Genomic DNA, 24,119 nt, shown 5'->3' with positions numbered 1-24,119 from the left:
TTTTTAAGGTGAAGTATTTTCTTCATTCTACATGACTTTGGGCAACAATCTTTCCTATGTTTGGAGAAGTATTTTGGCTGCTAAGAACATTCTCTCTTAGGGGTGTATGTGGAGAGTTGATCGAGGTGATTGCATTAACATTTAGCATGACAAATGGCTTACAACAAACTTAGTATCTTATCTCCTAGTTGCTTGAACAAAATTTACAAGAAGATTCCACTGTCAATGCTTTGTTTGATAGTATTTTTTGTACTTGGAATGAGGCCCTAATCCGAACTATTTTTCCTCCATATGTTGCTAACTAGATACTAAAGATTCCTTTAACTTTGAGAATTGATGATCAGTTTGTTTGGGGTGGAAATAAAATTGGTTTGTATTTAGTGAAGTCAGGTTATCCTTTTGCTATTAATTTGCTTACTAAAGATAATAGAGCAAAAAGTTCCCTTGCACCGGTCAATTCTGATTTTTGGTAAAGGTTGTGGAATTTGAATTTACCAAATAAAGTGAAGAATTTTGCAAGGAGAGCATGTACTAATAGTTTGCTCACCAAAATGCTTTTGCAATGAAGAGGTGTTCTATCCATTGCGATGTGTGATCGCAGTAAGTTGGAAGATGAGAGTTGTGGTCATGTTATTTGGGGATGTTCACATTCTCAGCAGGTATGAGAACTTTGTTGTTCTTTTATTTTTCAGTTCTTGCATGTTAGTATAGATTTTTAGACACCGTTATGGACATTAAGGGTTAAGTGTTGATGGCATTGAGTAGGAGGGAAGTGGGTGAATTTGAAGTGGATGAGATTGAAGCTCTAGTTACTTTATGGAGTTTGCAAATGATTCTTTATCTTGGTATAACTAGTTTAATTTTGGAAGGTGACTATTTCTCTATTATTGAAGCTCTAAATTCTAGAGAATCGAACCTCACTAGCTAGGTTATTTGATTATGAAAATTCATATTTTGCTTAAAAGGATTTTAGGATTATAAGGTTTTGACTTCGTTTGTTTTCGTATATGAGATGAGATGAGTTGAGATTAAAGTTAAAAGTAAAATAAAATATTGTTAGAATATATATTTTTTAATATTATTTTTATTTTAGGATTTGAAAAAAGTTGAATTTTTTTTTATTTTTTGTGAGAATTTAGAAAAGTTGTAATGATTAGATGAAATGAATTAAAATGAATTGTAAAAACAAACAAGGCCGACATTCTAGGCTTGTGAAATATACAATTCAATGGTGGAATCAATGTCTTGATTTTTTAATGTCTCGAGTATTATTAGATACTGCAATGTAATTATATTATGTTATACATGTCTCATTTTATATTTTATATGAATGAATTTTGTTCCTTATAGAAAACTACTTGATACCAAAAAAAAAAAAATGAATTATTTATCATATTTTATATAAAAATTTAAAAAAATTATAATAATGAGACATGATAAAAATTGAACATTTCTTATATTCAAACTTCCCCTGCTCCAGCCCTCTCCCCCGGCCCAGACCCCTCACAGACCATAAATTTTCTTGAGGTCTTCTAGGGAGCAGCCACTGTAGCGGTGCATACATTGCACACCCTACGTGGCTGCATTTTTTTCCTTTTTTTCCTAATGCAAAACGTGCGCTTTGTTGGTGGACAATGTTTTTTTTCCCCAATTCGAATTTGGCCCGCGAAACTAGCATTTTGAATACCCATCGACCCCATTTCAATTTGAACCCATCCCGCGTTCCCATCCATCGTCCCCCTCCCTCTCGTCGCCCAGCACGGTAGCACCCTCGAGCGTCGCCGTCCCTCTCGTCGCCCAGCACCAGTGACTTGTCAGCCTGCCTCTGCCCATCGCCACCCAGCCTATTTTCCCCATAGACTATTTCGAACAAGAGGTTTGCGTTCACGAGAACCCTTTGTTGCCCAACACCCGTGTCGCCATCCCTCCACCAGCGCCACCCCGCGACGCACCCTCGACTCGTCGACCAGCACTTGCAACTCGTCGGCCTCCCTCTGCCCATCGCTGCCCAGCACTCGTGACTCCTAGCACTATTTCGCTGCCCATTTGCTCAGCAAGAAGAGGTAACTCCACAGTAATGCATATCTACTTCTGTCTTATTAAGTTCTGCTTGTATGAAGAGAGGTGAAGTTTGGGGCGGATTTTTTCTTTCGGAAATGGGTATTGGGCTTAGGGCATGGAGATATGGAACTCCATTTATGGGTATGGAAAGTTCTATTTTAACTCTAAAGATGTACTCAGTGTGCAAAGTGGCTGTCGAAAACATTTTTACCCTAAATTTGAATTCTCAAGCGAACGCCCTTCTCAACGCCACTGCCGGTAAGTATCCTGGTTTTGTCCGCCTCTCTTCCCTCCCTCGGTCGTAGAATGAGGCTACTTTCTTTTTCTCAAAAAAAAAAAAAAAAAAAAGTTTTGAACTCACAAATCTAAGGCATATGTATATGGGTCTGGATTTGTTCATTTTCTGTTTGTCAAAGTTAGTATCCCTTGAATTAGAAAGATGAGTTTTATTGCATTTATGTTGTGAAACTTCCTTGAAATTGAGTCGATATCCTCTGATTATACATTTGAAGACAATCTCGATCAAGTACCTAGTATGATATTGACCATATTTGAAGAAAACCTTCTACTCCGGTTGAACCTGCTATTGTGGCTTGAAGTTGGAAATTTCTATTTTCTTCACTTTCTATGGGCAATCTATTCATGAAGCACTGTTTCGGATAAAGCCTTCACATCCCATATATGGCCCTATTACTAATTTTTTAATTCAATCACTTAGATATTTGGTCAGGACTAACTTTGACAAACATAAAATGAGCATTTTTTTCCATTTTGTGATTAATCGTGGTCGTTTCCTCAAAGTACTTACATGGTGTGGTTAGTAACTATTTCATTTTCCCATCATTATTATGCTCTAATTGCCCTGTATATTCTTTGTTCTGTACTACATTCATTTGTTGTAATAATTTTTGTGTACGGATTAAATTTGGCCATGCACAAAAGATTTTAAATCAAATTCGTGATCATGTTGGATTTTAAGGTTCTTGAAATTTCATGTTGGGATATGATCACTTTTGGTGAGATGACAAAGGAACTGCTTCATTTGCGTAGTAGGTTTTATCAAGCATGATAGTTCTGATTTTCCTGGTTTGTATGTTATCTTTAAGGTTCTCCGGATCCCTGACTTTCTTTATAGATTATGTGTATAGATTATTGAGTCAAAACTGAAGTTTTCTTTATGGTATGATGGCAGTTGGTACCCTTTTGTGCTGAGGAAAGTCAAGCACCTCACTTTGGCATTTAATGATCAGAACTTCCTCACCAAAAAGCATCAAGAGTATTTTTGTGAGTAGAATTTGTTGAATTTAATGAGTACTAAACAATTCACATAGACATTGTTGAGTTTGTTCATATCTGAAGTAGAATCTCTTTCCTGCTTGTGCAGAAAGGGTCCAACAAAAACTTGTTTGTCATCCTATAGCATGCCATTCAGCTTTTCAATAGCATTTTTAGCGGAATCTTTATTATCAAATTGTACATAACCATATCCTTTTGACTGATTTGACTGATCAGTTTTTATCTTCCAAGATAAGATATTCCCATATAAGATATGTTGTCATCTTTTATTTGGTGGAATAATCTGGTATGTGGTTATATTGATCGTACTTGATCATCTACTTTAGAGTTGCTTCTATTCCGTGGCTTCTCATTTAAGAGAGAGGCAAGAGAGAAGCTATAACAGAGGCAAAAGAGAAGCTTTGCTAGGCAGGAAGATTTTGATACCTTAAGATTGTGACAATTGGTGGCGTGGGAATGAATGGTAAGCATGAAGGAAGTAATGTTTGTGCTTTATGGCACATTAATAATCCTTGCACTAAATGTAATATTTATGAATTTTAAGGTTTATTTATATTTTCTTGTGATATTTTCAGGTGAGTTTGATGTTTTGTACAGTGGATGAAAAGCCAGATTGGTGCTAAAAAGATGCACACCGGAGGAAACAAGAAAATGAGACTACTTAGACTAGAATCTTAGATTTTGGAATGAATATTATGAGACCACTTAGGTTGTAATAAGCTGCTTTGTGATGTTGTATCCAATTGGAATGAATATTATGATTCAATTTTTTACTAGATGACTTAATCTAAGGATGATTATTTGATGGCAGTGCGATTATTTGATGACAATGATTATTTGATGATTCAATATAAACCGTATGACAATGATTATTTTGCTAGATGACATAATCTCAGGATATGCTCATATCTCTATTTTGGACATTATTAAGAATTCTATCTTTGTAGTGAAATATGTTCACTTCCCTTATCAGTTTTTGTTTCTATTAACAGATTGTTCACCGCGAGATGTAAAAAAAAATATTCACTTCCATTCTCAGTTTAATTATTAAGAATTGACCAATTTGGTTTAATCTTGGAGTTGGATTTCCTTTCCTTTTTATGATGTAGAAATATTAATCTTGTAATTGCTTTTAAAAAAATGACTTTAGCTGGTGCAACAACACTCACACTCAAGCTTCAAAGCTTCATGTTACAAGCTGTTTTCATTACACAACTTTTTATTACAAAAGTTAATTTAATGAGCCTACATAGGGGAGTACCATTACAATTTATCTATTAAAAAATAATACACTCCAACATGCTATTTACATACAATTTATCATAACGAAGTCAAAACTATTACAATTGTGACAATTCAGGACAAACGTAATAATTTTTACTTTTCATTTCGTTGAGTTGTCTCTCTCTCGTACTTTATCTTCCATTTTATGAACTTAATGCTCGCGAAGCAATACGCCATCTCATATCTTCCAAACTTTATTCTCTCTTGTACAATGATGATTGGGTTAATGCCATCCGTTATTCTGAAAAACTAATCACAAGTTCAGATTTGTAAATACCAATCATAAGAAGACTATCTAATTACAAGTACTACGAGTGCTAAATTACAGACCTTATGTTTTGGGCATTTAAAAAGATATTAATGCTTAAGTTGATAAATAAGCCATACAAAGTGTTGTAAAAATAGCTATAGTAGATGATGATGAAGAGAAGAGAGGCAGATCAACATATCATAACTACAAGCTTATAAGAGCCTTATCTAGTAAAATGGTCCACCACCAGGACCTCTAAACCTTGCAGCTCTTAGCTAAATTACCAACACAAATCAAACAAAATTATATGAATCTTCACCAAAATCCAGTGGAAGCTTTTCTTCCCTTTTGGGAGCAAACTACAAAATTGAAACTGCATTTTTTACTGCAATGTTACATGCCTCCCATGGCCTTGTGAAAATGCTGAGAATGGACAATTAAATGTCAATGTGGCTGTTTGTGTCACAAACAGAAATTTGCAACTGCAAACCATACAGAAAGAGAATGGAAACAAGGAAGTAAACAAGGGGAGATACGTCCCTGATATGCAACATGAACTACTAGGAAGGAAATGTTAATTTAACAATTTTTTTTATAAGCAGGAAACCCTAATTAATTAAAAACACAATATATCATTCAACTATAGGATCTTTTTTAATTGAAAGGTTCTAATATATTTATATATCCATCTGCAATGTAATTAAATGCAGTGTGGCCTAATTGCAATCATTATATGCAGTTAAATGCATGATTATTCATTGTTAATGCATGGAATATGTACACCTGGACACATATACACAGAAATGTATATAAAATGTATGTATGGCTTAAAGGAGTTCTACATAACATGAGTGTGGTCCATTGCAATCAATCTAGGTAATTAAATGCAGGATTATTTATCCTTCATGATTTCAACAAACATTATCTTCATATTAAAATAAATACGAAAGTTGTATCACTGTTTCAAACTACTTTGAGTTTAGGAAGGGAGATTTTGCACAATTTTGCACTCAGTATTTTGGAGGGTAACAAAGAGCAACAAGCAGAGAGCACACAAAGAGCTGGTCTACATTAGTTAGGGGAAAATATTATCCATAAAGGCAAATACATTAATACATATAATCATATTTGAAGTAAATTAAACACCAAGGAAACTGGGATGCATGCAAGGGAAACACACAGACAAAATATTTATGAGAAACTAGGATTTCTATCGTCATGAGCAACACAAACTTTATGAACCTTTTGTTATAGCATACCCCAGTACATCATAGCTTGCACATACCAGAAATAATTTAACAAAAGAAAAGATGGAAATAGTTTTATTTTTTTGCTGAGAGAAAAGATGGAAATAGTTACTCTAGGCTTGAGAAGAGACTCTCTAAGAAACTGTAGGTGACGAGATTGGCAATGGAGAATGTGAATAAGGAAATTATTCTGGTTATCAACCAATAATTAGAAATAAAGAAAACCCAATTGTTGGAAATGTACAAATGTTCCTTATTCGTACTCGAGTCCTATATAATTGGAAATAAAGAAAACCCAAATAATTTTCACAGCACGAAAAGCAAAACAGTTTGTAGTTGATCTAAACCCTTGAGATAAAAACAGAGGAGTAAACACACAGAAGTCCAGAAATGCATTCCTAAACCCTAGCATCACAGAGAAACAAGGAGTAAGAAGGGGTCGGTTTGAAGAAGATTACCTTTCACGCAGATTTCTGGACGCGGTTTCGTAGTGTCTGGACTCACACTATCGCAGAATTGAGATGAAGGGTCACGGGATTGAGATGGAGGAAATCACATCGGGGAAAAACCACATTGTAAGGGAATGAAGGGAGGGGGAAATCACAATGCACGTGAGGAGACTGAGAGAATCATAGAGAAGAAGAAGAAGAAGAAGGTATCATCGTAAAAAACATATTCCGTGATTGAGAAGCAGAAGACTTAGTGAATATGGGGTTTTCGAACTCATCAGGAGATTTTTTGCGATTCACATAGAAGAAGAAGAAAGTTTAGGGCTTTGTGAGGAAAGTTGAGGGATTTATAGTGAAGAAGTTGGATTATAAATGTAAGGGGATTGAGGGTTGAAACCCAGAAGCAGTTTGAGGTTTCTGTCGAAGCATACCTTCGAATTCATGAGGGGACTGAGGGCTTCAGGGAGAGGGGGGCTGAGGCAAGGAACCGGTTTGTTGTTAGTGAATCCGGTCTAACACGTTAGGTGTGCGATGGATACTCCCAAACAGTGGCTGCTACTAAAATTTTTCCAATTTTCTTATATGGGGAAAATTCTTTTCGCCTGGCACATCTCCACGCTGGTAGTGTTTGAAATGACCAAAAGGCCATAAATTGTAATGTTGTATCTTCTCTACCCCGTGACCCAGCCTTCCTCGACAAACAAGTTCATTTCAAAACATAACTCTGCTCTCACCCTCCGTTCGACGGCGAGGTTTGGACGACGGCGACTCCTTCAGCTTTCCGCAACCCATCACTCGACGTCGACTTCCTCATTCGACGGCATTCGTTCTTCAGACAAAAAAAACACATCACTCCAAGGCTAGGTCCCTCGACGGCGATTTCCTCAAACCGTACCAAACCATCACTCGACGGCGACGACGGCGACTTCTTCAGTCTGGAGTAATCTGGGTACAAAGCTCCCTTTTGCATGCCAACTCATGAATATGCCACGGTGGTGATACTTCTATCACTTTCTGTAGTAATCACGTTTTGTAACCCAAAATCTTGCTCGTTTTGTTTCCCAGGTTGTGTTTGTAACGCGAAGTCGAAAGCAAAGTTTGCGAGTTAGCATTCTGTACTCAAAGATGGTGAGTTAGGGCTTATAATCTTTTCCCATGTTAGGAAAAGCCATTGGGCTCTTGGTTGAGTGAGAGAAAGAAAGACAAACCGCTTCAACCGATTTAATGATATCTCCTCCTCTTCTTTCTTTCTTTCTTCTTCCTCTCTCTCTCTCTCTCTCTCTCTCTCTCTCTCTCTCTCTCTCTCTCTCTCTCTCTTTAAAATTAATTTTTAATTTTTAATTGTGTGTATAAACCTACAGAGGGTCAGGGTTTGTTCTGCGGTGCCATTAATGTAATATGGGATTGTTGGATTCATTTTGTTGTAATTGCAGTCAGATATAAGGAAGTGGTTCATGAAATCCCATGTCAAGGGCAATGGTGGGGAATCAAAGCCTGCAAATCCTGCCCCAAGCAATTCGGAGACCCTGGTGGGTATACTTACATTTTTATATTCTGGCTGATAAAGCATATATGAGTGTGTATGGGTGTGTAAGCTTAATTTCAGCTTTATTGGAAAAAAGTAAAATGAGATACAATATTTTGAATAGTGTGTGCGACTGCATTAAGCCTGAATTAACTTTTTGGTATCCGGGTTTTGGGTAAAAATTTGAAAGATTGAATGAACATCCAACAGCTTGATATATTGTTATGCATTTAGCTGAAAAAGAAAGTTATATCTATTTATGTATGTAAACGTGCAAGTGTTAAATAATGTATAATTAAGCTTGAAATTTTGCTTCCCATGGCCTAACATTTTGAAGAATATTATAATCCCAACATTTCGATGGCTCAGGTTTCTATCTGTGCAATGGTCCTTTCGTAACTTGCTGCTACTTATATAAAAAAAAATGATCCTTTTGTAACTTGTTGCTGTTTTTCTTGTAACATGATGTGGACTAGTGCTTAGTTTGTTTGTTGAGAAAACAAAGGAAATGTGTAACACCCCATTCTCGTAGGATAGAGATGTTACTAACATTCATAACATAATGCTCGGTGAAGAGATTTGAAGTCATGAAAAATACCTCATTTACTCAAAAAAACGTCAACTAAAGTGAACATAAATGTCTTCGAATCATGAAACTGAAAACATAAAGTAAAAACATACACTAAACTAATTTTTGTGTAAATAACACTTATTCCTTTCTAAGTCTTTGCATTAAATCTATTCCTGGCCTTCCATCTTTGCGTCCTCACAATCACCATCTGTGAGAATTAGGCATAGAAGAAAATATGAAGACAAACAAAAATGAGTCGAATACTCAGTAAGTAGCACATCATACTGTAAAATATAATTTAGCCTAGTGTGAACTTAATTTCTGAAGACTCTTCACAACATACATACAACATCACAGATTCACAATCATACACGTAACATAACTTTTTGAAAAACTTTACATACATACGTATATCGTCACAAATTCACATAGTATATGTATTCATCATTAACATGAGCGGAAGCATACATAATCATGGCAAACATGTAACGTGAATGCATAATAACTTGTTTATCTTGTCTTAACATGGAGTGAAACACGCTTGAGTCCGTGTTTCACTTAACTGGCATAACATGGAATGAAATTGTGATACGCTATATGATATGGATAAGGGTAGATGGTGTATGAGATCCCACATTTCTTGGGAAGGAGAAGTTCTTGCTCTTTATAAGGTTCCAATGAGACTCCAATTGTATCATTGACTAGTCCTTTTGGAATATTGGCCATGTGGTTCAGGCCTTCCATTGGGGCATTACAAATGGTATCGGAGACTATCCCAACCAGAAATGTAGGACTTGAGCCGTGTCACCTACACTGGATAGGCCCGACGATGACGTTGAGAATTTAAAGGGGATAGATTGTGATACCCCATAAGATATGAATAAAGGTAGGTGGTGTATGAGATCCCACATTGCTTGGGAAGGAGAAGTTCTTGCTATTTATAAGGTTTCAATGGGGCTCCAATTGTATTATTGACTAGTCTTTTTGGAGTACAGGCCATGTAGTTTGGACCTTCCATTGAAGCGTTACAAATGGTATCAGAGACTATCCCAACCAGAAATGTGGGACTTGAGCCGTGCTGTCTACAATGGACAGGCCCGACGAGGACGTCGGGAATTTAAGGGAGGTATATTGTAATACCCCATATGATATGGATAAGGGTTGGTAGTGTATGGGATCCCACATTGCTTGGGAAGGAGAAATTCTTACTCTTTATAAGGTTCCAATGGGGTTCTAATTGTATCATTGACTAGTCGTTTTGGAGTATAGGACATATGGTTTGGGCCTTCCATTGGTGCGTTACAGAAACACGGTTGAGTTTGTGTTTCACTTAACTTGCATAACATGGAGTGAAATACGCTTGGGTCTGTGTTTCACTTAACTGGCATAACATGGAGTGAAACATGCTTGAGTCTGTGTTTCACTTAATTGGCATAACATGGAGTGAAACACGCTTGAGTCTGTGTTTCACTTAACTTGTGGTTAACAACACTAAGTCCGTGACGCTATCTTAAAACTTCTTATCTTTCTTAATGCATGAAAATTTATTAGGTTTCATGAACTTTTCTAACATGGCATGTTCTTGTTCATGACATAACATAACATGACATATTCTTGTACATAGCATAGCATAACATGGTATTTTCTTGTACATGACATAGCATAACATGAAATGATATAACATGATCTGAACATTTTCTGACATTCCATGGCATACATGATCTAAGTACTACATGAACATGGCATATATGATCTAAGTACCACATGAACATGGCCTACATAATCTGGCTATTCTATTACATGGCATACTTGACTTAGGTTACTACATGAACATCTCATGGCTTCCTTGTGATTTTAGTAACTTTCAATCCATCAAACAACAAATTCGTTTATTCAAGTATAATCTCATATTTCATCAAAGATCGTGAAAGGAATCTAACCTTGACTTGTTTCTTAGCGTAGCGTAGATAATCATCATAAGCACATCATATTTTCATACATAATAATATTCACAGTACACATGCATTTATATGATCATACTATTTACCTCTTAGCGCTGCTTCCTGATTTCCAAGTGGTAGCGCGTTACCTATACGAGGTACTCGACGTTACTAATTTTTTAGAAAAAAGTGTCCTAGCATCCTTCCCACTTGAGCACATATCATAAACTTTAAATCTAATAAAATATCTAGCTATGTATTGAATTCATTAATTACTAATATCACTATTATATGGCTACTAGAACAATAATATCATATCTAGTCCTTTATATATAATTTAGTAGGAAATATCTACATATTATGTATTTTATAAAATAGCAATGTAGTGATTTCGCAACCTAGGTTTAATAATACTATAGGCCCACCATGTATTAATACCCAGTGTTATAAGTTTCACTTCCTTAAGCATTTTCTGAAAAACTAGTTTAGGGGTTACAAATAGATTCAAATAAAACTTTGGTCTAATTTAAAAATCATAAAAACAGTTTATGTGACAATATTATTAAGCCCACATTAGAAAACAGTCTATTTAAATAATATACTAGTTTATGGCGACCATTAAAATTTGGGTCCAGCATATAACATGGCCCGTGTAGAAATTAAGCCCTTTTAGAGTTTATAAGGCTCCTGGCTGAATGGCTTAAGGCCCATGGCCCACTCTTAAGTTCAGTAATCTAAAAGCCCTAAGGGCTGAGAAAAGAAAGGCTCCTGAGAGAAGCATCGTGCGACGGAAGGGGCAACTCACCGAGAGGAAAAAACTGATGCGCGGCGACTCAGGGTGGCTGGGAGTGACCGGCGGCGCAACTAGGAGGTACCTATGGTGGTGCGACACTGAGAGAGAGACTGTCAAACAGAAAACCGATTGAGAGGGAAGGAAGATTCTGGCGTGGGCTTATTGGGAAGGTGTGGGTTTGACAGAACTTGGCTGGTCGGTGTTCTCTGTGGCCACTGGGAGATGGTTCGGCGTTCCCTGAGGTGGTTGACGGTGGGCTGAGCAGATCACACGGGGCCTATTTGGTTGTTGACAGTGGAGAGAGAGCGATGGAGGGGGTGTGAAGGGACTAGGATGGCCGGCAGTTTCTGGCACCGTCGGTGGTGCTTCGACGTCCTGGGTAGGGCTGAGCAAAAATCCGACAATCCGACTCCGAATCCGAGTCTGCTCCGGCTCCGCTCCGAGTCCGCTCCGAGTCCGACAAGTCGGAGTCGGAGTCATTGAAGAACCGACTCCGACTCCGCTCCGATCCGCCTCCGACAATCCGCCTCCGCCTCCGACTTGGTCCTCCGACTCCGCCTCCGATTTTATACATATTTTATAAAAAATATGTGTTTTTCTATATATTAATCATTTAAATTTTATACAACTATATCTTATATAGTTAGTTAAACTCAATAATATACTAGTTAAATAATATATTTATACTATAATATATAGACTAAATTGACTAATAAATAATAATAGTTTAGTATATGACTATATGTAAATATCATACTATTACAAATTTATAATATTACTACCATGTTACATGTAAGTTGTAACGCTAAATTACTAATGTATAAATATAATAACATGTAATACTAATGTATATATAATATACTATAAACACTAAGATGCATAATAACATCAACATGTAATACTAATGGATAAACACTAATCTATAAATTTAGAATAACATATAATACTAATGAATAATAACTAAAGTATTATTCATATAAATTTTATATAACAATATCTTGTATTAATTATATTTTTTGACTTAATAAATTCTCAACATATTCCTTTTGATAAATATATTAGTAATACTAATATACATTAGTATATTAATTAGATTTATGGTCTAATACTAATACTATTAGTAATCCACTTTAACTAATACTAATATTTATACTAATACTATTATAGACTATAGTTATAACTTATAGTATTATACCTACACTAAATCACTGATTCACTATAACTTATACTAATATAGTTATGTTAAATCACTATAACTAAAACTAATGTAGTTATACTAATCATTATAACTATATATAGTATTAATATCACTATTAGTATAATATATAGTATTAATAATAACTAATACTAATATAACTATTAGTATAACTAATGTCACTACTAGTATAACTAATACTAATATTAATATACTAATACTATTAGTGTATTACTAATATTTATATATATTAATATATATATCAAGTATAAGAGATTAGAGATTTAATATATATAATATTAAATCACTAACATACTAATAGTATGATACTATAGTATTAGTAATTATACTATAAGATATAGTAATAGACTAATAGTATAATATATTAATACTATATTATATATAAAATAGTAATACTATATTTTGAATCTTCATTTCATATACGGTGCCTTTTTTTTTTAATATTCATATACAATAATATATATCATATATATAATATAATTAAAAATAGATTCATAGTAATTATAATAGTATACTATAGTAACTATACGGTGCTTTTTTTTTAATCTTCATTTCGTATACGGTGCCTTTGTTTATTGTAGTGATTAGTTGGATGTGGATATGGAATCATGGACGATGGGAGTACATGTAAAAATATGACTTTCTTTTTATTTTTTGAATGTATGTTAGTATGTTACTTGTTTTATTTAGTTGTATTTTTTATTATAATCAAAAGTTTAATAAGTTTGGATTGTAATTTTGAGAAAATTGAAATTTGAAAGATCACAATTTTTTTTTAAAGTGGGTCAAATATGAAGTTAAAAAAAAATTAAAAAAAAAAGTCAAAAAATCTGACTCCGATCCGACAAGTCGGAGTCAGATCGGAGTCGGATTCTCTACATGTCGGAGTCGGAGTCGGAGGTCGGATTCGACCTCTGACAAAGTCGGAGTTGGAGTCGGAGGTTGGGCCCTCCGACTCCGAAACTGTCGGTGCTCAGCCCTAGTCCTGGGGTGATCGGCGGTGGCTGAGCAGAGTACTAAGTTGTGCGAGTGAGTTTTCTGGATTTTATTGTGTTTATTTCTGAGCCTCGTGGTTTTTTTATTTTTTATTTTTTATTTTTATAGATGAGGGGGAGGGATTAACGTGAGTCTTCAGGAGGTTGGATAGAGTTTGGAGTTGGGAGTTGGTTACCTATCAGGAAACTTATTCAACTAGGAGATAAAAGGCATACTGCTTGAAGGGTGGAAGAATTCCACAAAGAAACAAACACTATCTCCTAATGTATCTTAATAATAACCTTACTAATAATAATAATAGTAAAAATAATAAAAATTCTAAATTCTAAATCTTATTCTAGGACCTGTATGTTACAAAATGAGAGGAGGTGATCATTTATTTGTTTGGTTTCTTTAACCGCCTTTTGTGTTTGATAAATGAACAACTCTGCATAACAAAGCCTCATGGTTTTATTAGTTTGTATTCAATGGAGGCTCTGTTTTTCCTTGGTGTCCAAACAATGGAAGTTGTAATCATTAGAATTAGTTTTGGTTCTTTGCTTTTCCTTTTCTTCTGACAATTTGATTAGCAAAATATTAGTCAATAGATTTTTATATGAATACTCCAAGGGAATCATTGTTGGGTTATTGTTTAGAGGAAGCATTTTTGCGTTATTGTTTGATATTAAGTAGCTAGGAATTAACTCCTAGGGGTTGGCTCAAGTGGTAAAGGCCTTGGTCTTGGTGGTATGCTCTCTCTAGGTCTAGGTTTGAATCCTCTTGGGTGCAAACAATTTCTAAGGGCTATCAAATTGGGGGAACTTCCCATTGAATTACCCAAGGTGCACTTGCGGGAAACTCCTTGTTGAGGACTTGTGCACCCCCGAGATTAGTCAGGACTTTATTCTCAAACACCCTGTGCCAATAAAAAAAATTAAGTAGCTGGGTATAGAAGGTATTGATTGTGTATAGCTTGCTACACTTGAAGGTTGTTGGACAACTAAATTATATATATATTTTTTTTATTGGTAAAAAAAATTTTATTGATCTTAAGAATAGGCAAAAACCTTGGTATACGGGACATAAGCAAGAGCATCGCCTAAGCGTGCTAGTTCAGTGATGTAAGAAATTCATGGAAATTTATTCCATTGAAATAAATTACAATCGACCAATGAAATAAATTATTGAAAAACAAATTCCTAAGCTCTTCCATTGACCACTCTTGATCTTCGAAGCTTTTGTCTTTCCTTTCCCTCCAAATGCACCACCATAAGCATATTGGGAGCATCTTCCATATTGCTGCAATATGAGAATCACCCTGAAGGCCTCTCCAAGAAGCTAGGAGATCGATCACCCTTTTTGGCATTACCCAAGTTAGTAACACCCGAGTGAAGAAGTCATTTCATAAGGTCATGGCAATCTCGCAATGAAGTAATAAATGATCAATGAACTCCCCACTCTTTTTGCACATGCAACACCACTCCATGACAATGAATCGATGTATACTTAAATATTCAAATGTGAGTATCTTTCCCAAGGAAGCTGTCCATACAAAGAAGAGTGCCTTTAAGGGTGCATTTGTCTTCCAAATACTCTTCCATGGGAATGGATTTGTATTATGCGTGTTCATGGCTTGATAGAAGGAGTGGACTGTGAACTTCCCTTTCTTGGAGTGAACCCCTAGGGGTTGGCTCAAGTGGTAAAGTCCTTAGTCTTGGTGTATGCTCCGTATAAGGTCTAAATTTTGAATCCTCTTGGGTGCAAACAATCTCTAGAAGCCATCGGACTGCGGTGGGGGGGGGGGGGGGGGAGGGTTTCCCTTTAATTACCCGAGGTTCACTTGCTGGAAATTCCTTACCGAAGGTCTGTGCACTCGGGGTTAGTCGGGACATTGTTGTTAGACACTTGGTGCCACTAAAAAAAACTTCCCTTTCTTGGAGTGACTCCCGAAAATCTTGTCATCAACTTCCCCCCTCATGCGAGTCGAGTATATGAGGTCATAAAACTCCGAAATTGTGTGGGCTTCCCAATGATGTGCATTTTTAAAGAAATTAATATTCCATTGAGGAGCACCATTTGATGTAAGCAAAAGGTCCGCAATCAAGGATTCTTTCATTTTTGCTATACCTTAGACTTCTGGATAAGTTTCCTTGAGTGGACATGTCGCACCATATGTCATGCCAAAATTTGATTTGGAATCCGTCACCCACCTCAAAGCGGGTATTTCTAAAGTATGTATCCCATCCTCTTTTTATGTGCTTCCAAAGCCCCACCCCATATGGCCCACCTAACCTCATTTGAACACAGAAAAGTGTGTTGGAAAATTAGATTATATAAAACATTTGCAAAAAAAAAGAGAGTAAAATGCGAAAAGAAAACAAAGCGCTTTTAAGCAAAAAGAGTAAGATGCGAAGGATGAAGCGCTTTGCTTACCAAAAGCGAAGCAAGCTCAAAAAAGTCTGCTTTAGTAATTGTTTTTGAAAAAAATAGTAAATATCTGTTTAAAACACAGAAAATGATATAAACAAATATTCTCAAGTATTAGTTGGTATTGAAGATCATTCGTGTACCATAGCCCTACTTTTTGTTTTCCATTTTATTTTTGCCAAGTGTACCATAGCCCCATATGTTGTCATATGTGGTGCATATGCTCGGAATCTGATGTCATAGTCCAAGTTGGCTTTTTGGATGGGTTGATATTTGATTGCTTATGTTAGCATAGAAGTCAATAGCTGCATTTCGTGAGCTTTTTTGGTTCTGGCCTTTTTTTTTTTTTTTTTTACTTAGCAATAAAAAAACAGAATGACTTCCATTTTATTGTGGGTAACAAGTACCATAGAATTGTATACTTTAAAAAATAAATCATAGATATGAGTAAAAAAAATAAAGCACAAGTGAATTATATGAAATACCATTTTTAAATTTTATGTAAATAGATTATTACTTGATTGTCATGTTGTGTAATACTCTAATAGCTTGATTTAAGAGACTAAAGATATTGCCATCTTACTTTTTAAACCTTTTTTCATTGTATTTTATGTTTTTTTTTTTTGTTAGCATACATATTTTAAAAATGTGCAAATTATTTCAATCAGGCGCATGCTTACGCCTAGTGCCTAGACTCTAGACAGTGTTTGTGCTCAAGTCCACCTAGCTTTTTCACCAACATTGAACTAGATATGATTTTCTTCTATTCTCTCCCTTTCTTTACTAGTCTTGAAGGAGGTGTAGTAAGTTGATAACATATCTGCTTATTTACTTCAATCATGGTGAATGCAGGTACATGGAGGCCAAGAAAGTTCAGTCAGGAGGAGAACTAGCAAGTATTTTGCAACTGACAAACAAAAGCCAGAAGACGAAGAGGAAACAAAGGAACTTCCAGCAAAAAGAAAGACTCAAAAGGATAGCACTGAATCATTGAAACCCACGCCCTCTAAAAAAGCTCATAAAGTTGAAGATGACGATGACGACTTTGTCTTGCCTAGTTCAAGGAAGAATTTGGTTGATGTGACTCCTAGCAAGAAGCTGAAGAGTGGATTGGGTAGGGGAATTTCACAGAAACCTGTGGATGTTGAAGAAAGTGATGAGGAAGATGATAAAGATACTGAAACTCAAAAGTCTGGCGGAAGGGGTCGTGGTAGAAGAGGTTCATCAGCAGCACCGGCTGGTGGAAGAGGCAGAGGTGGCGGACGGGGTGGATTTATGAACTTTGGAGAAAGGAAAGATCCTCCTCATAAAGGAGAAAAGGTGAAAAAATGTTAAATTTTATTTTATTAATTAATTCATAGGATCATACTATTCTCAATGTTGGTACCAAAATCTTCCTTTGTGTATCAGGAAGTCCCTGAGGGTGCTCCCAATTGCTTAGCTGGTTTAACTTTTGTAATTAGTGGAACACTTGACAGGTATTTATTTTCATCTTTATCATGATGTTCACATGCTAATCTTTTATGGAATTAAACATGATAATTCTTTTGTATACTTTTTCTTCTCTTTGTGGATTAGATCACCTTTTGTTTAGTATGAAACCGTCAGTCTTTTAATGCATGAACGTTTTATCACGAGGATGAAATTTACTTTCTTGATGGCATTGCATGATTGGATGGGTGCCTTAGCCAGTGATCCATTTGCTTCCTTTTGTTTTCTTGGTTTAACGGTCTTCATGAATTTGAATATGTAACTTTTTAAGGACCCTTGTGGAATTTTGTGTACCTGACCTCTACTTTCTTTGTAAAACTCCTATTTAAAAAGATCATATTTTGCGCCAAGATGTTAAAAATAACTGTTTCTTTTAAATTTCATAATTCTTTGTGATTTTTGTTTCATCTGTGACATTGGCCTAGTTGTGGTGATCACTTATGTCTTTTGTAATTGTTATATTTTGGTGGCTTGAGATTGTATACTGAACTTTGACTGGGTTTACAGTCTGGAGCGTGAAGAAGCAGAAGATTTGATTAAAAGACATGGTGGTCGTGTCACTGGATCCTTCAGCAAGAAAACAGTTATCTCATACTTCTATCTTGTTTCTGCTTGCATTGGCATAGCACTACGAGCTTGTGATAAATATCTTCTGTTTGCAGAATTATCTTTTATGTGATGAAGATATTGGAGGACGGAAGTCTGCTAAAGCCAAAGAGCTGGGGTTCGTAGTCTTAGATCCATACATGTAGATTTGCTTATGCATTCCTTCTTTTGTTATACTTCAACAGTTAATTGCCTTTTCAAATCCTTATACAGTACCAAGATGCTCACTGAGGATGGGTTGTTTGATATGATCCGTGCATCAAAACCTGCACAAGAAGAATCAAAGAGACCAGTATATAAGGCTGCGCCTTTACCAAAGAAAAGTCCACAGAAAACAGAAGCAAACAGTATGCCCCATCTGCTTTTCTTGTATTTTTGCAACAATAAAATTACTGTAGCATATCTTATAAAAAAATCATTGTAACATTAGATGAATATCTCATTGGTTTGTACCTATCTAAGTTGTGGCTCTGGGTCCAGGGTATTGATCAAAAGCCTTCATTTCTAGGGTTTATATTAACACACACACACACAAACAAAACATCGACTACATTTTGTTTCATCATGCGTAAAAGAACTCCTGTAAATTGACATTTGTAAGGGAAATCTGAAGGTGGCGTAGAGATCTGACCATTTAAGAATAGCATAAGTTTATATGATTTTGTTACGTTTCAATTGGTTGAAGATTCGCCCCCCATGAGACCTTTTTCCTATGTAATTTTGTCTTTGGAGGCTGGGTGTTGATGACTTGCCTTACCTTCAGAGGCTTATCTCTTCATTGAAAAAGTCTCACAATTCCAAAAGTAAAAACTATCTTCTCATTTTAGCAAAGACCATATTTGTCAGTTCTGATAAATGGCTTTTGTGGTGTTTTAGAATGTATGCTTTTGTTTTTATTGAATCATAGGAAAATGTGACATCAGAATGCATTTCTTTGGTTCGTTGGACTTTTCAATGCAATTGTTAAAGACCAGCCATATGTGAAGCCAATTGGTGTTCATTAACTGTGATATACTTATATTTCTTTCCCTATGGATTGTACTTGCTTGCAAGAGAGCCTGACATTTACAATTTTGGAAGCAATGGATGCCACATTCAGTTCTTCCTGTTTGGACTTAACCATGTAATTGCATTATTCCTTGGTTTCCTCTTGCATGTGTTGGAATTTTGTTACTATAGAAGATAGCGTCAGCAATTCCGTGGAAATGAAAGCCAGCAGAGGATTGACCCCAGGGGCATCTCCGGCTAAGCGAAAAAATCAAACTGTTGAGAAAAATACTTTGACATGGGCAGAAAAGTATAGGCCGAAGATCCCAAATGAGATTGTTGGAAATCAGTCGCTGGTATTTGTCTCAGTTTCCATCTTTTTGCCATTGCATTTGGAATTAAATCTACTTCATGTATCTAACTCTTTGCCAGAATTATCGTAAGGATCTCCTATGTGTTGATGTGCAGGTTAAGCAGCTTCATGACTGGTTGGCACATTGGAAGGAGCAATTTCTTGATACTGGAACTAATAAAAAGGGCAAAAAACAAAATGATTCTGGTGCCAAAAAAGCTGTCCTCTTGAGTGGAACACCAGGCATTGGAAAAACAACTTCAGCAAAGTTGGTCAGTCAGATGCTCAGTTTCCAGGCAATAGAGGTGGCATGATGTTATACGAAGTCAAATATTTCTAAAATGATCATTGGTTCATTGCGAAATAACAGTATGATCTTTCACCTGCCCTCACGTTCTCCCTTACATGTCATCTAGGTAAATGCTAGTGACAGTCGTGGGAAGGCTGATGCCAAAATTGAAAAAGGAATTGGTGGAAGCAATGCAAATTCTATAAAGGAACTTGTCAGCAATGAGGCCCTGAGTGTTAACATGGATCGGTTGGTCAGAAATACTTATAATATCTCATAGAAGTTCCTAGAAAACCCCTAGGGGTTGGCTCAAGGGGTAAAGGCCTTGGGCTTGGGGGTATGCTCCCCCAGGTCCAAGGTTCAAATCCCCTTGGGTGCAAACAATCTCTAGGGGCCACACCCCTGGTGAAAAGCCAGCGATTTAATCAGTTCCGTGCAGGGAAATTTCCGAGGGTGCGGTGCACGGGACCGGGGTTTACTCTGCAGGGGTGGGTCCGAAGGGCCCTGCCTTGGAGAGGTTCCCTGACATAAAAAAAAAAAAAAAAAAAGAGTTCCTAGAATTAAATTGGTTGAATTTTCTGCTGAAGTTAATCATTTAATTTCAGTTCAAAGCAGCCAAAAACTGTACTGATTATGGATGAGGTTGATGGGATGTCTGCTGGAGATAGGGGTGGGATTGCTGACCTTATTGCCAGCATCAAAATTTCCAAAATTCCGATTATCTGCATTTGCAATGACCGATACAGTCAGAAACTGAAAAGTCTTGTTAACTACTGTTTGCTTCTTAGCTTTCGGAAACCTACAAAACAACAGGTTTAGTATGCTGATTCTGTTATTGTTTTTTCTTTCTTACTTTTTCTATTACTTGTGAAGTTTATTAGTATATTTATTATCTAGTCCTTTCATCTGGCATTGTGAATTGATATTCTCCAGTCATTAGTTTATCTGCTAATGTTTAGAAGACTAGGTTAGTCAGATAACCAAAATACACATTCCAAGTTCTGTTTAGTTTGGATGGGCCTTTTTGGGCAAGTCGTGTCATGGAATCATGGTCTAATAGTTGTATTTACTGTTATATGCGGATATAATATTCTGATTTTGTACGCAAATATGAAAAAAATAGGTGCAGAGACAATTTAAAAGCCAGGGCTTATTTTGGGGTTTTTGTTTTTTTTTGGGGGGGGGGGGGGGTGGGATGGACTCTTGAATCATGTTTATTTCTAGAATATGTCCTGCGGGCTTTAATGTAGTTACATTTGTTGTTGTTACATGAGTAGCCCATTGATACCAAAATGTAACTTCGAATGACATTTGGATTACTTCACTTTGAGTCACAAATGCTTTTTTAATTTTGAAGTTGACAAAATGTTTGAGCTTCAAGGAGTATATTTCTTACTCTGACCTTCTGTCATTATTATCACTATCATTAATGATAGAAATTTTAAAATTTGCTAGATTTTGCATCCTATCTGCAGCTGTGACATTTTCTGATTACAAGATTATTGTGAATCTTTTGACGCAATCTCCATTCATGCTATAGAATTGGTTGAAGTCATGGATAATGAGAACCTGGTTGGTGTCATATAAAAAGAACAGATGAATATTCTCTTGGCCTCTCTAATTTGGTGGTATTTTAATTTGGTCCCTCTGTTACTCATCTTATCAATCTAATCCTTCATAATTTTGAATACTTTGAGCAATTTCAATTTCTGACAACAGAGCAACTGAGATAGGACTTTATCATGCTTGGGACATTTTTTATTCTGTTGCACATTTATATGTGGCATTAGTGTGCTAACTTGTCTGCCCTTTGTCACACATTTTCTCTACACATGGCCGCAAAATGTTATCTTTCTTTTTGTTTTTTATTTATATTGGTGGTTAACTCTTCCCCATTCTAGATATGCTTCCTTTTTCCTTTTGTTCATATTTGTTTCCTTCTAATCTTTCCTGTGGGTCTGTGTCGGGCTGTTGGAATAAGGTTCACCATTTAGTTGCGTTTTCTTTATTTATTTAGAATAAATTCATGGTGGGCTTTGCGGATTAATGCTTGCAGTGAGTAGCTCACCCCAGCATTACAAACACTTCTGTTTGCTCCCATAATTACACTCTCACTTAGTTTCCTCCCATAATTACGCGATATATGATGCTTTCAAAAAGAAATCTAAGGATCATTTTTTGCCGCTTCACTACCGTAGCTCAGCGCAAACTAACATCAACAGAAAAACTTGGAAATACAAGTGGTGGCCATGGCCTCTACAAAAAGGAAATATAAAATGAATTCAGAAAATTAAAGTAAAAAAATACTCCTACTTCCCTTTTCCCTCTCTTCTCCAATTTTTTTTTAGCTTTCATGTCCTGCCAAACCCTTTATAACAGACTCTGCTTGGGTCTTGTTCAAGTAAAAAGTTTTTTTGAAGTGTATGATGTTTGATGTTAAAAATCAATTTATACTATGCTCGACCCGCATGACAATAATCCATTCCCTAGGAAGGCTATTTGGCAGAACAAGGCACCTTTGAGGTCACTTTTTTTTTTTTTTTTGTATGGGCAGTTGGTTTCGGGAAGACCTTTACCTTGGATAATTCGAAGAAAAGAAATATCGTTGTGATGGATTGGTGTGTAGGAGGACTGGAAAATCAATAGACAATCTATTGTTGTATTTTGAGGTGACTAGTGCTCTTTGGAATGTTATTCTTTGTTTGTTCGGTTTAGATTGGGTTATGCCTTCCAATGGTTTCGGGAAGACCTTTACCTTGGATAATTCGAAGAAAAGAAATATCGTTGTGATGGATTGGTGTGTAGGAGGACTGGAAAATCAATAGACAATCTATTGTTGTATTTTGAGGTGACTAGTGCTCTTTGGAATGTTATTCTTTGTTTGTTCGGTTTAGATTGGGTTATGCCTTCCAATGTGGTGAATCTTTTGGGCATGCTGGAAAGGAAAGTTTACTTTTCCACAGAGCGAAGCGTCGTGGAAGATTATGCCAGTTTGTTGGTTATGATATCTATGGGGAGAGTGAATTGATGAGAGCTTTGAGGACAATTAAAGATTTCTTCCTTAAAACCATTTATCACTGGATGTGTGATCATATTCATTTTTCATTTTTAAGTTTGAATTGATCTCCAAGCAATGTAAAATTACAAGAATACCACAAAATGTGGAGAGAGTGAAAGATAAACACCAAAATAAACTTGTAACTTGGAGACAAAGTACTGTACTTGAAGAAAAAAGCAACATAAAAAATTAACTATATAAATATGTCTTGATCCCTGGTTGAAAAAGACCTGTGCCTGTGTCTACATTAGTGCATTTGATGCCTAAACAAGAAAAAATGTACTTATCAAAAAGAAAAACAAGAAGAAATGTAGAGAGAAGCTAAATAAGCAAACTGAGAAGAAAACATCCAACACATAGATATAACCCACCACCGAAAGGAAATCCACCTACAAGACATAATTGTAGTGATCACCACCCAAGGACAATTTCCACGAAATACGAAGTTAAGAAACACCCTCAAAATAGCCTAGAGATTCATAACTATAGAAAGAAGAAAACTCTTCAAAGAAAGCCAAAGGCTTAAAATTCTTGCTTACCAAACTTCAATTGAAAGTACACACAAGGTTTTACATAAGCTAAAGTGTATTCAAACAAAAATTACAAGAATACCCATTAAACCTTGGAGAGAAAGAAACAGAGAAAAATACCGAAATAGTCTTGAAACTTGGAGACAGTGGGGCTTTTGTTGAGGGTGTCCATTTGTGAGATGGGTGTATCTTGCCTCAATGGGAGCATTCGGGGGCATCCTTATTATGTGGGATTTGAGGGTGGTTGAGTCTATTGAGGAGTGTGTTGGAAATTATATGGTACCGTGTTCGTTTAGAAATGTAGACAACGGCTGTTGTTGGGCTTTCGTTGGTGTGTATGGGCCAAACATGGACACACATAGGAAGGTCCTATGGGAGGAGTTAGCGGGTTTGGGTAGTTGGTGGAACTTACCATGGTGCATTGGTGGAGACTTTAATGTCACTAGATTTCCTAGTGAAAGATCAAGAGAAGTCTGGCATAGCCAGACAATGGAGCTGGTGGACTTACCACTTGTGGGTGGTGTGCACACTTGGTCTAATAATTGGGCGTGGTCTCGTTTGGACAGATTTTTGGTGTCTTCTTCATGGGAGGCACATTACTGTGTTACAGAAGAGACTGTATCCCAGTAACTTCATTGGTTCTCTCCAATGGTATCGGGGTCTCCATTGGAGATTCTAGGGTGACAACAAGTCCTTTCACCTCTGGGGTGATAGCGGATCCTACATCTCTTTCAGACCTCAGTAGTATACCCTTTTCCTTCAACTCTGACGA

At 36.2% G+C, this 24,119-nt stretch overlaps 1 protein-coding gene across 1 annotated transcript in view; it reads left to right on the top strand.

The window, feature by feature from the left end:
* Window positions 1-7,208: 7,208 nt before the first annotated feature.
* Window positions 7,209-24,119, top strand: part of LOC121239552 (replication factor C subunit 1-like) — a 37,064-nt gene continuing 20,153 nt past the window's right edge. Inside the window, 12 exon segments of the mRNA XM_041136816.1 lie at window positions 7,209-7,536; window positions 7,653-7,715; window positions 8,021-8,116; window positions 16,887-17,354; window positions 17,445-17,512; window positions 18,033-18,108; window positions 18,188-18,249; window positions 18,345-18,478; window positions 19,311-19,474; window positions 19,587-19,775; window positions 19,887-20,008; window positions 20,365-20,572. Of these exon segments, the coding sequence (XP_040992750.1) occupies window positions 7,713-7,715; window positions 8,021-8,116; window positions 16,887-17,354; window positions 17,445-17,512; window positions 18,033-18,108; window positions 18,188-18,249; window positions 18,345-18,478; window positions 19,311-19,474; window positions 19,587-19,775; window positions 19,887-20,008; window positions 20,365-20,572 (1,590 nt within the window). The 5' untranslated portion in view covers window positions 7,209-7,536; window positions 7,653-7,712.

This window comes from Juglans microcarpa x Juglans regia, chromosome 7D (genome assembly GCF_004785595.1).
Source record: "Juglans microcarpa x Juglans regia isolate MS1-56 chromosome 7D, Jm3101_v1.0, whole genome shotgun sequence".
NCBI lineage: Eukaryota > Viridiplantae > Streptophyta > Magnoliopsida > Fagales > Juglandaceae > Juglans > Juglans microcarpa x Juglans regia.
This window is presented reverse-complemented; position numbering and strand designations above follow the sequence as displayed.